Below are 12,287 nucleotides of genomic sequence, written 5' to 3'. Positions count from 1 at the left end.
ATCATCCCTGTGCAAGGCCTTCATTCTGCAAAATCTACTCAAATCAGTGCCATCCCCAGTTGCAAGTTTTCCTACTTTTAAAAAAAGGAAAATTATATATATGACGAAATAAGCGTCAAATGAAAAAACTACAAAGAACGAAACTTGTCTAGCTTGAAGGGGGAAACCATACGGCGCTATGGTTGGCCCGCTAGATGGTGCAACCATAGATCAAACGGACATCAACTGCATTTTTTAAAAATAGGAACCCCCATTTTTTATTACATATTCATTTAGTACGTAAAGAAATATGAATGTTTTAGTTGGACCACTTTTTTCGCTTTATGATAGATGGCGCTGTAACAGTCACAAACATATGGCTCACAATTTTAGATGAACAGTTGGTAACAGGTAGGTTTCTTAAATTAAAATACAGAATGTAGGTATGTTTGAACATTTTATTTCGGTTGTTTCAATGTGATACATGTACCTTTGTGAACTTATCATGTCTGACGACGCATGCTGTTACAGCGTGAGTACCTGTAAATACCACATTAATGCAATAAATGCTCAAAATGATGTCCGTCAACCTCAGTGCATTTGGCAATAGGTGTAACGATATTCCTCTCAACAGTGAGTAGTTTGCCTTCTGTAATGTTCGCACATATATTGACAATGCGCTGATGCATGTTTTCAGGTGTTGTCGGTGGATCACGATAGCAAATATCCTTCAACTTTCCCCACAGAAAGAAATCTGGGGACGTCAGATCTGGTGAACGTGTGGGCCATGGTATGGTGCTTCGATGACCAATCCACCTGTCATGAAATATGCTGTTCAATACTACTTCAACTGCACACGAGCTATGTGGTGAACATTCATCATGTTGGAAGTACATTTCCATTCTGTCTTGCAGTGAAACATCTTGTAGTAACATCGGTAGAACATTACCTAGAAAATCAGTGTACATTGCACCATTTAGATTGCCATCAATAAAATGGGGGCCAATTATCCTTCCTCCCATAATGCCGCACCATACATTAACCCACCAAGGTCGCTAATGTTCCACTTGTCACAGCCATCGTGGATTTTCCGTTGCCCAATAGTGCATATTATGCCGGTTTACATTACCGCTGTTGGTGATTGATGCTTTGTCACTAAATAGAATGCGTGCAAAAAATCTGTCATCATCCCGTAATTGTTCTTGTGCCCAGTGGCAGAACTGTACATGATGTTCAAAGTCATTGCCATGCAATTCCTGGTGCATAGAAATATGGTACTGGTGCAATCGATGTTGATGTAGCATTCTCAACACCAATGTTTTTGAGATTCCCAATTCTCGTGCAGTTCGTCTGCTACTAATCTGCAGATTAGCCCCGACAGAAGCTGAGACACCTACTTGTGCATCATCATTTGTTGCAGGTCGTGGTTGATGTTTCGCATGTGACTAAACACTTCCTGTTTCCTTAAATGACGTAACTATCCGGCGAATGGTCCGGACACTTGGATGATGTCGTCCAAGATACCGAGCAGCATAAATAGCACACGCCAGTTGGGCATTTTGATCACAATAGCCATACATCAAAACGATATTGACCTTTTCCGCAATTGGTAAACGGTCCATTTTAACACGGGTAATGTATCACGAAGCAAATACCGTCCACACTGGCAGAATGTTACGCAATACCACGTATTTATATGTTTGTGACTATTACAGCGCCATCTATCACAAAGCGAAAAAAGTGGTCCAACTAAAACATTCATATTTCTTTACGTACTACATGAATATGTAGTAAAAATGGGGTTCCTATTAAAAAAAACACATTTGATATCCGTTTGACCTATGGCAGGGCCACCTGGTTTCCCTCTTCAAGCTAGATGAGTTTCGTTCTTTTGTAGTTTTCGTTTGATGCTTATTTTGTGAGATATTTGGCCCGGTCACTATCAATGGACCACTCTGTGTGTGTGTGTGTGTGTGTGTGTGTGTGTGTGTGTGTGTGTGTGTGTGAGAGAGAAATATACAGATGGCTTCATCCAGCTGAAATGATCATTAACTTAGCCAAGGTTGTACCTAACACCGCCTATGTTCAAAACCTTGAACTGCTTACTAAGCCCATTTGAGGAGGAGCTTACTGCCGTTTGTTCATTCTACCCATACCAACCAGCACATACCTCTCTGTTGATACAGCCAGAGATCCTCCATTCTTCTCCAGTCAGTCTGGAGAGGACAATAAGTATTTAGGACATCCTTCTTCTGTTTGATAACCAACTCACACACCAATAACAATTATTGGGAGAAAGGGGTATGGGCTTTGGGAATTAGAACTGTCCAGTGATCTTGTTATCTGGATATGGAACCCAAAATCAATCACTAGAATTAAAATGTATCAAGGAAAACAAGCAATAGTGGGAAAGGAAGAGGTGCAAACCATAAACTGCTTTGAGTCTATGGTTTAACCTTGGGGCTTCAGTAGTAGAATGATGTGTTAATATGGATTTACACCTGTACTAAAGGAAACTGGGGAACAAACAGCAACATAACCCAACTGCCTGACACTTTTTATGCTTCAGCTCCATCTCTCATAACGGTCATTCAATGGAATTGTAAGAGTTACTGCTGCTACTTGGCTAAACTCAAGCAGCGGATGTCCCTGTTCTTCACCACGTGTGTTATAGTGACATAGTTATTGGGAAAACACCTACCTGCAGTGAAAAAATTAGTACAATTGCATTTACATAATGGGGGCCATTACATGTTGGGGCAGCTGTCCACTTTCAGCAGTCAGTTATTATTGAAACCACTCTGGAAGCTGTAGCCCTTAGAATCCAACTGTATACCTTTGTAATGGTTTACAACATATACCTCCACCCAGATAATGATGTCTAGGAGGAGATGCAAGAGCTGTTACAACAGTTACTTACCCCTTTATCACGTTAGGTGATTTCAACACACAGAATCATGTGTGTAGGTAGGCAGTTTGCAAATAATATAAGTCAAACTGTCCCTCTTGGATTTCAACCTTTGTCATGTGAGTATTGGCACTTACCATTGTGCAGTCCTTTGATCCAGCGGCATGGCCACAGTAATCTGTGGGACAGTAACAATTATTGAATAATTTTATCAAGATCCACTTGGACACTAATGTCGTGATCCCTGTGAAAATCCAGTTGGGATACATACTCCTCTAAAGCGCACATAAAGATATCCTAAAATGGGGCGTTGATAAGATGAAAGAAAGAATGGATGTAGTAAGCCACACGGCAAATAATATACTCTATTCTTTCAGACCCTCTCGGCACAAGTCAGGGCCATGTCATTCACAAAAATACAACTTAGGTCATCAGAAATCGATGAATAGTATTACCATAACAATAAAGACACCCGTGTGCCAATTATCTAACTTTATCTGTAAATAACTACAAGCCAAAGCACATGATTTAATTAAACAATGGAAGCAGGATTTTTGGTAGCGATATATTGCATGTCACATGGAATGGTCAAAACTGTGACTTAACAAACGTAAAGAATACCAGAATTTTAGACCAAGAAATACTTCGTAAGAATCATTTTGACTTGGCTGATTTTCTGGTGATGTATTAATGCCAAAATGTGGGCCTTGAAACAATTTTCACCACAATGATCATCAGCCATATTGGCAGACTGGTTTTCTGTGGATGTGTTTTAATAATGATTGTGTGTAGGTCAACCTCTCGCAATATTTATGGTTTATTAATCTTATACCGTTAATTTACTGGTGACTCATTGTGAGCCACTGAATCTCACCTTCAGGTACACAAATCACCTAAATATTATTTACGAGAGAGTGCTGAAATGTAATCTCTCTGAATTTTCTTTGTGAAAACTCGTATAGTTTTTTAAATGAGACAAACTTTATTAACATTCTACAGCTTTATTCCTCATGTCTACATATTTATTTCTTGACATAGTCACCCTGGCAATAACACATTTCTCCTAACAAGACATCAGCTTGTTGATACCGGCACTGTAGAATGTTTTATTTTACTGACAGAGCCACAGTCTAACCTTGCACCACTTCTTCACGATCAAAGTGAAATCCTCAAAGATGTTTAAGTTTTGCAAACAGAAGAAAATTGGATGAGGCCAAGTTCAGACTGTATGGAAGATGATAGTGAACCCAAGGTGTGGGACTACTGCAGCACTCGTGTGTGGCCTGGCATCGCCATGCTGAAGGAGAGGTTGCTCCATTATTATCTTCAAATGCTATTCGGAGACATGATTATGATCCCAAAATCATGGGTCATGCACTTTTACAGAATTTGATCAGCCCTCCCACACCTCAAAATATATCTGGGCAACCAACTGCTGTCTACAACTTTCACTTTTAAGGACTGCTGTTCAACCTCAAACTGAACTGGTCGCCTCACCATGAAGTAGCTCAAGTCAACCCGTACATAGAAATTAAACTCACTGTTTCTTCAAAAACATCTATTGGAGAGGAAATTGACAAGTTCTAATAAAATTTCACCGAGCACAGATTTAGCTCTGACTATAGATGGGTCCACAGCAATTTTCATTATAGGCCTATGGGACCCAACATCTCACAATGGAATCTGTCTTGTGACTGGAACTTTCCATGCAAGCTCTGTCAATAGTCTCCCTGCAGAAAAAGGTGTACCACCTTGCAAGATATGCTGCAAACAGTTCTGAATAAATTACTTCACTAAGATTCATTGTAAACTTAAACATCTCTGTTGCTCAAGGCTTTTCCAAGGCATCAACATTCATTTCCTGGTGAACCATTCAAAAACATACAGAACAGCACAGGGTGATCTTATTACTTCCAGTAACTCAGCCACCCTCCACAGTTAGCTTCCCTGTTTTGTATCCCTGGCCTTTCGTATGAATGGGGTGACACCAAGTACCTGAAATCCATTGCTGTAGGTTTTGTTAAGTCCTCCATTACTTGGCAGATATACTGTCAATTCCAAGAAGGATATGACTGGCTGCTATGTATTTATTGACACACATTTTATGAGTAACACCCTCTTTCCACTGTGTGTAGTATTTACATGATGGAATAAGTAGCAATACTTGGCCAACATCCAGTCCACTAAACTTCGATTGATAGAAGGTTCCACCAAAAATTGAGAAAATCACTTTTACCTTCTTGAAGAGAAGCTGTATCCATATGTCACAGTGATATTGGTCATACCTAACTCAGGCATAGTTACATACTAAAGTGAGAGAACCCTCAGTATATCTGTCAAAAGACCCTGAGAGGCCTAAAGGAATGTAAAGATTGACTTAGCCCATACCTTGGATTACATCTTGACCAGTCTTGGTCATGACGGCTGACGATGCAACTAAAGCACTTGTATTTCAACAAAAGCACCTGTATTTTAATATTCCTGTGGGAAAGTGGATATTATTGCATGATTTAAAGCCACTCAATTCAGCAGTATGCTTTGGATTTGGGATGAGAATGCAGCTTGCTGTAAGTTTGCCCTCTGAAGCTGTTCATATGGCTCCATCACTGCTCGAACTTAAATGCTGTTTCTTACCTCCACACATGAAATCCATATATGAGTACACCTGACAAAACAGCCCCACCCCCTCCCCCTTAATTGAGCTCTCTGGTTGCTATGGAGTGCTGTAGATGATGTAGAAGAGAACTGTTACCAGGTGTCATGTGATGCACCATCACTAATGTTGTGTGTGTGTGTGTGTGTGTGTGTGTGTGTGTGTGTGTGTGTGTGTGTGTGTTGTGCCACTGGCCACACCAGGAATGAAGTTGCTGCATTTATTGTTGTGTCAACATGGATGGTCCAACATGTCTTTAAGGAATGTTTTACTACTCGTGGCTATGTAACACTGCATAAGAACTGTGCTGTTAGACATCTTAAGTGACTGGGTCCAAGCAATGGACATTTGGAGCCAGGTACATTGTAAAGGGCCGTTGCTGACAGTGACACACACAGCTGCACATCTTTAGTGGGCCAGATAACACTAAAACAAGACAGTGGTTGACTTGAAGCCTGTAGTGCTGTCTGATAAGCTGCAGTTTTGTCTCCTTTCAAATGATGTGGGACACCATAACTAGGGCTCGCTCTTTCAGGTCATCGTGAACACAAACCAGGATGTTTATGTCAACATCCTTGGTGATCAATTGTTGCCCTTTCTTCTACATTGCCTGATCTGCCTCCTAGAAAATATATGGGATGTGTTGAACAGCAGGTGAAATTTAACAGTCAACATCCTCTCAATTTGGTGACTCTAAGGATGTAATGGCCTTTTAGAGTTTCAGATAGATATGGCATAGCCAAAGAAGGTGTGGACTCTTTCTTGCCAAATTGAGGTCGGGTTATTGAGATGTCTCCTGGGTGATTAATTTTTTGGTTAATATGCTTACATTATTTTTCCTTATCACTAATGATAACTTTACTGATGTTCTTTTTTCCTCTTGTAGAGTGTCTCCTGTACTGGCATCACTGTAGAAAGAGGGAGGGGGGATTGGTTGGTTACATCTTCTCACACAGTTCTTGTCCCAGGAGAGCCTTTACCTGCACATTTTCTCTAGATGCTCTACTGCAACATTTTCTTTTATTTGTGTTCGGTAAGTCATTTCATGACAGTGTCACAGCCCTTAAACAGTTTCACCCTTGTATTACCTGTGTAGCTTTGCTGTTTAAAGAGGCTAATAGCTATGCATCTGAGCCCTTTAGAAACCTCATATTTATTTATAACACACACAAGTTTTGAACAATTATGAGACTGAAAATGACTGCAATGTTAAGTTTGGTGTGACTATACTTACCTTGTTTATTAGTTACCTTTTCCTTAATTTTTATTGCACTATGTGGTAGCAATGTGAGAAACAGGGAAACATAACATTGCAGAGTTTTTTAAGATTATACCAGCTGCAGCAAAAAGATACTGGACTCATACAAGGAAGGATAACTTCTTTCTTAGCATTGTTTTATGTGACTAAAACAGTGACAAATAATTCTGCATGCCTATGTATGTTTCTAGATCTTTTACAAAAACACAACTGACGAGGATCCATTTCTACTTACCATACCAGGATGTACAGCTGCATGTCCATTAGCAAATTTTATTGATTTGACAAAAAATGTTGTTCCTGAGGACTGGAAGGAGGAATGCCTGATGTCATCTACAGCAGAACATTTCGAATTCAGTCTCTTGTCGATAATAAGTAAGTAGTTATTTCAATGAGTTCCTCCATTGTAAGAGTTTGTAATTAAATGTCAAGTATATAATATTTTCATTTGAAATGGCTGAGCATGATTGTTAAAATACAGGATGGGCAAAATAAAACTACTCAAGAAAATATTTACATCAAGACTTAAACAATGTTTTCTGGTGTTCAAACTCTTTCTGTTCTCTTCTCTTTTTGTTTCTCTTCACTGCAGAGCCCATTTCACACCATTTTGCAAATGAATTTTGTATTGCAGTTCGAGTTTTCAACTGTTGCACAAACAGTTCCAGAGATGTTTTCCACATATTGTGCTTCACATAAAACTTGATGACACCCATACACTGTTTTATCATGAACACAGTTTTGTGTTGCATTCCACTGGTTACTAAACACATCTGTTCCTCTCCTACATTCAAACATAATGACAAAGGTGAAGTGCTTGGGACAGAGCATGCAGGAGATGCACAGACATCTGACAGGAATTGACGGGTGCATTGGAATCAGGTTTCAAACATGTTATGCGATAGTCAGTCCTCATGTTCATTAACAAGGGTCAATTCCACATCATGGTGGACAAAATGAAACTGGCCCAGAAAATATTTCTAAGACTGATACGGAACTTATCATTATTAATGAAGACAAGAACTGCCCCTCACAGTAAATTCTGGAAAGTCTGATAAGTGTGCTGTCACATGTATATGCATCTCCTGCATACTCTGACCTTAGTACCTTGCATCATTACATTTAAGTGAGTGAGAGGAGCAGACATGTTTAGTGGCCTGTTGAATGTAACATAAAATGGTGCCCACAATAAAACCGTATATCTTCATTGTCAGGTGTTATGCATTGCACAGTTCGTATAAAATATGAGCAGAACTATTTATGGAGAAGTTTAAGACTGCAGGTGTTTTGGTAGAACCTCCAGAAAAGTCTGTAATGCAAAAGTTTGTGGCAGAATGGTGCGAAATGGACTCAACTGTGAATAAAAACCATACCTAACTGAAAGGAGTTTGAACGCCAGAAAACATTGGTTGAGTTGTATTGTAAATATTTCTGGGCTAGTTTTATTTTGCCTACCACTTGTGTGTATAAATGTAGGGTTAGCATTTTATTTATTTTTTGGATTGACTGGCTGTAATGGAAATTGATACGAAATTCATATTTCTCTTTTATGAAAGATGTTTTGTGTAATATCTCTATTTTTGGCATTTTCATAAATATTTGTGCCTTATTTTTGGGCTGGCAGAGAGAGCATGAGTTGCTAAGTCTATCTATTAAAAGATGAAAATCATAAGAATGTTTATTCTTTGATGCATCTGTAAATATTGAAATGAAACACTGTTTGGTTTTCATGTAAGATTGTTTTACTTTATCCATAATTCATTTTGTTTCCAGTTGATTAGTGAGAAAGAATATGGGTCTTCAGCGGACAGAATTGAATGCCATCAATAGATATGGTAAAAAACAAAACACAGTAGCTGAAGACATTTGTCCTATGCAAAGAGAGAATAATCAAAACTTGATACAAAGTGAAACTACAGGATAGAGAAAGGCACGGAATTTTTTGGGACAGTCATATCAGCAGACTAGTGTGCACCTTATAGAAAACATTCTAGGGTGATAGTCCAGTGTAATACGCTGATGTGATGGCCTCAATCCTCACAGGGATTTTACGACAGACTAGATCTTATGCACATTCAAGCATCAAAAGTGAAGGATGAGTAGGAAGGATTAGCAATGTGTCTTACTACAATTGTCAAAAGTTAGAACACACAACTACTGCATGTGGAGGCAAAGCAACCTGTGGAAAATGTGGATCAGCTGCATACGAGCTGAGAACATTATCCACCTCCATCCATTTTGCTTCAGTTACTTCTGCAACCATACAGTGTGGTACAAGGTCTACTGTGTGTTTACTGAGGAGAAAGAAAATTAAAGAGCTGTTAGTCAACAAATGAATATCTTATGCCAGATTAAGAAAAGTAATTAAAGTCAGTCAGCTCCCAGTGTTTGCTACTACATTTACTTCTGCTCTCAAGAAAACCATTGCAAAGTTAGATAGTGCTTCATAGACATATGATGATACTGCTTCAGTTACTATGTAAAGCAGCAAAGCAAATCCCATATTTGCCAATGAGGGACCCGGAGATCACCACCAGTGAAACAAAAGGAAATATCAGCCCATACCACATTCTGCGATAAAATAAGAGTATTTGTAAAAAGAAACAATTTCTGAAAACTGCTTGCTTGCTTGCTTGCTTGCTTGCTTGCTTGCTTACTTACTCACTCCATGGGTCTACAGCCCTTGAAGGGTCTTGGTCTGCATCACAATATCCTGCCATTCTAGCCAGTCCATGGCTTTCTGTCTCCATCCTCTGACACCCGGATTTTTCATGTCTGCTTCAGTTCCATCCACCCATCTCTTTCTGGGATGTCCCCTCTGTTGTCTGCCTCCAGCCTTTACATGAAAAATCTTCTTACATGTTCTGTCTTCCTTAATTCTGAACATGTGACCTGCCCACCACAATCTTCTTCTTTTAATGGTAACAACAATGTCAGGTTCTCCAAAAAATCGTTCTAGTTCTGCATTTGTATGGGTGTGCCAACCTTCTTGGCCGTATATTGGGCTTTATATTTTATGCATAACCTTTCTCTTCCAAATGCTAAAGATCCTTTCCTCATTTGCAGTCATTGACTACATCTCGGCACCATACGTAGCAGCCGGTCTTATAATTGTTTTGTAAATGAGGCTTTTAGATTTTGTGATAGAAGCGAGTTGCTAAGCATGGGTGGTGTGGCAAAGTAGCATCTGTTGCCTGCTGCTACTGTACCTTTCACCTCACTGCTGTCATCATTTGTCTCTGTAATTGTTTATCCGAGGTACTTGAAGTCTCTAACCCTTTGTCGGCTATCCTGAGATTTGGTAGGTTTTGTTGATTGGTCACTGCCCTTATATTTGGCTTTTTTGGCATTGACTACCAGGCCAAGTTCTCTTATATCTTTCTCCAGTTGTTAATTGCTGAAAACACAAGTCTTGTAAATATTAGCAGAGAACTCTGTATCTGATGGAGACAACTGTGAATTATAGCTTGTCACACATGTCATAGAAACAGCAAGTCTTAAGACACTTTCCTAAAAGATCTGGCTCATACCCAAAAGAAAAAAAGACAGAAACAAACCTTCCTGCTAAAATAGATTCCATTGTTATGGCACTCTGATTGAATTCATGACTAATGCTGCAGATCTGAAATTTCTTGAATAGGAAAGATCATTTGGGTTTCCTCCAGATGACAGCTTAAAGGTGCCAACAAATTTGTGCTGGGGTACTACAGTTATACAGATGTGTGCTTTATACTTGCCAGTACATAACCTTAAAACACACACACACACACACACACACACACACACACACACACACACACACACAAGCTGCTGAAAAATCCATATTGGAAGGTACTTTGCACCAGATTAGTGATTCTCTGCCCCAATTCCATTCACATAGTGACCAAGGGAAAAATGACAGATTTTATAGGTTTTGTTGGTTGGTTATTGCCAGATATTTGGTCTTTTTGACATTGACTACCAGGCCAAGTTCCCTTGTACGTCTCTCCAGTTGCTAATTGCTGTAATCTTACCCTCCAGCACATCACCATTAAATTTCTCTTAGCCTCTTCATTATTTTCAAAAGCTTCATGAGGCTTTTGATATACAAAAGAAAAACTTTTTACTTATCTGTATTTCATCTTCTTGTTGTTGGCTCCAAGTCTTGCGTCTAGGGGTACATTCTTGCGGCTGAAATTTTGATCTAACGTTGTGGGTTCCTGATGACTAAATAACTGACAAAGCTTTGCCTGTATTATTCTTGAATTTTATTCTTTGTCACATTTTTCATGCCATCTTAACAATTTCCACTTCTATCACATCACAAATTACATTATTAATGACACAATCAAACACACATCTGATTCCATCAGAAGCAGGGCCACCACTCATATTCTGTGGTACTCACAATATTCCAACAAACTTTTTTGACAAAAGAAGAATCTTCGCTAAAATATATCATTTTGTAAGTGAATCCAGAAATAAATTTAATTATTAGTGTTAGATTGTGCAATTAATAGTATGAATTTTAAGTATACCAGAAATTTAGCAATTTCAAATATTTTTAAAAGAGGAGTAATTTTAACTATACATACAGAGTACTTATAAATTAATTTCTTTATGTACATTTTAGCCTGAAATGTAATACATTGTATACAAAATCAAATAAAATTCTTTCACTGAAACAGCCAAGAATGTTCACCTGTACCAGGTTTGGAATTAATCCTGGTATCAGCTATATATAAGTTGTTAGAAGCGGGTGTCCCATTACATGCTGAAAACACAGATCTTATATTAGCAGAGAACTCTGTATTTGCTGGAGACAGCTGTGAATTAGAGCCTCTGTTTACACCCTATCCTCTCTTATTCTCTTATCACTACACTGGTGACATTAAAATGGTTGCATAGTCTTCCTCAAATACAGGTTTCAAAATTTACTGGACAGGTTTCTACTGAACAGTTTTCACTAGAAGTGTGTTGCCTTTCTTTTGTGGTTTCCCATTTTAGTTCCACAAGCAACTTTACTTTCATATGGGCTATACTGATCTGTTTTTATCATATCAGTATATTTCTTAATTTGTTTGATGTCTGTGGTCTTTCCTGCTTCATACAAACTTGGTGCTGGAACACTACTGTTCAGTTTTATGCACAAGCAACAAGCACCTTGTGTACAGTTTGCTTTACAAATATGCACAGCTCTTGCCCAGATACCTGCTAACAGATCTGAGTTTTCCATCTGCCTTCTCCAATGCTTATTTTATGTGATCATCCCATCCCATTTCATTTCATATCACTTCTTAGCACTACCCCATAATACTTTTATGACGTGATGCTCAAGATGTTCACCACTAATATTGTAGTCAGATACTATTAGGGTCTCTCTTTGTTGTAAGCATTATCTTGCATCTGTCCACATTTAAAGACACCTACCATTCATTACACCAAATGGAAATTACGTCCAAGCCTTTCTGCACTTTTTAAATATTTTCCAATGACTAAATTTTCCCTGT

At 38.7% G+C, this 12,287-nt stretch overlaps 1 protein-coding gene across 1 annotated transcript in view; it reads left to right on the top strand.

The window, feature by feature from the left end:
• The window catches only part of LOC126298766 (prostatic acid phosphatase-like), a 50,325-nt gene that overhangs the window by 34,707 nt on the left and 3,331 nt on the right, over window positions 1-12,287 (top strand). Inside the window, exon 7 of the mRNA XM_049990219.1 lies at window positions 6,990-7,173. Coding sequence (XP_049846176.1) covers window positions 6,990-7,173 — 184 coding nt within the window. The remainder of the gene's footprint in view (window positions 1-6,989; window positions 7,174-12,287) is intronic.

The sequence above is a fragment of the Schistocerca gregaria genome, chromosome X, assembly GCF_023897955.1.
Source record: "Schistocerca gregaria isolate iqSchGreg1 chromosome X, iqSchGreg1.2, whole genome shotgun sequence".
In the NCBI taxonomy this organism is placed as follows: Eukaryota; Metazoa; Arthropoda; class Insecta; order Orthoptera; family Acrididae; genus Schistocerca; species Schistocerca gregaria.
The sequence above is the reverse complement of the archived record's forward strand: the minus strand, read 5'-3'. Positions and strand labels throughout refer to the sequence as shown.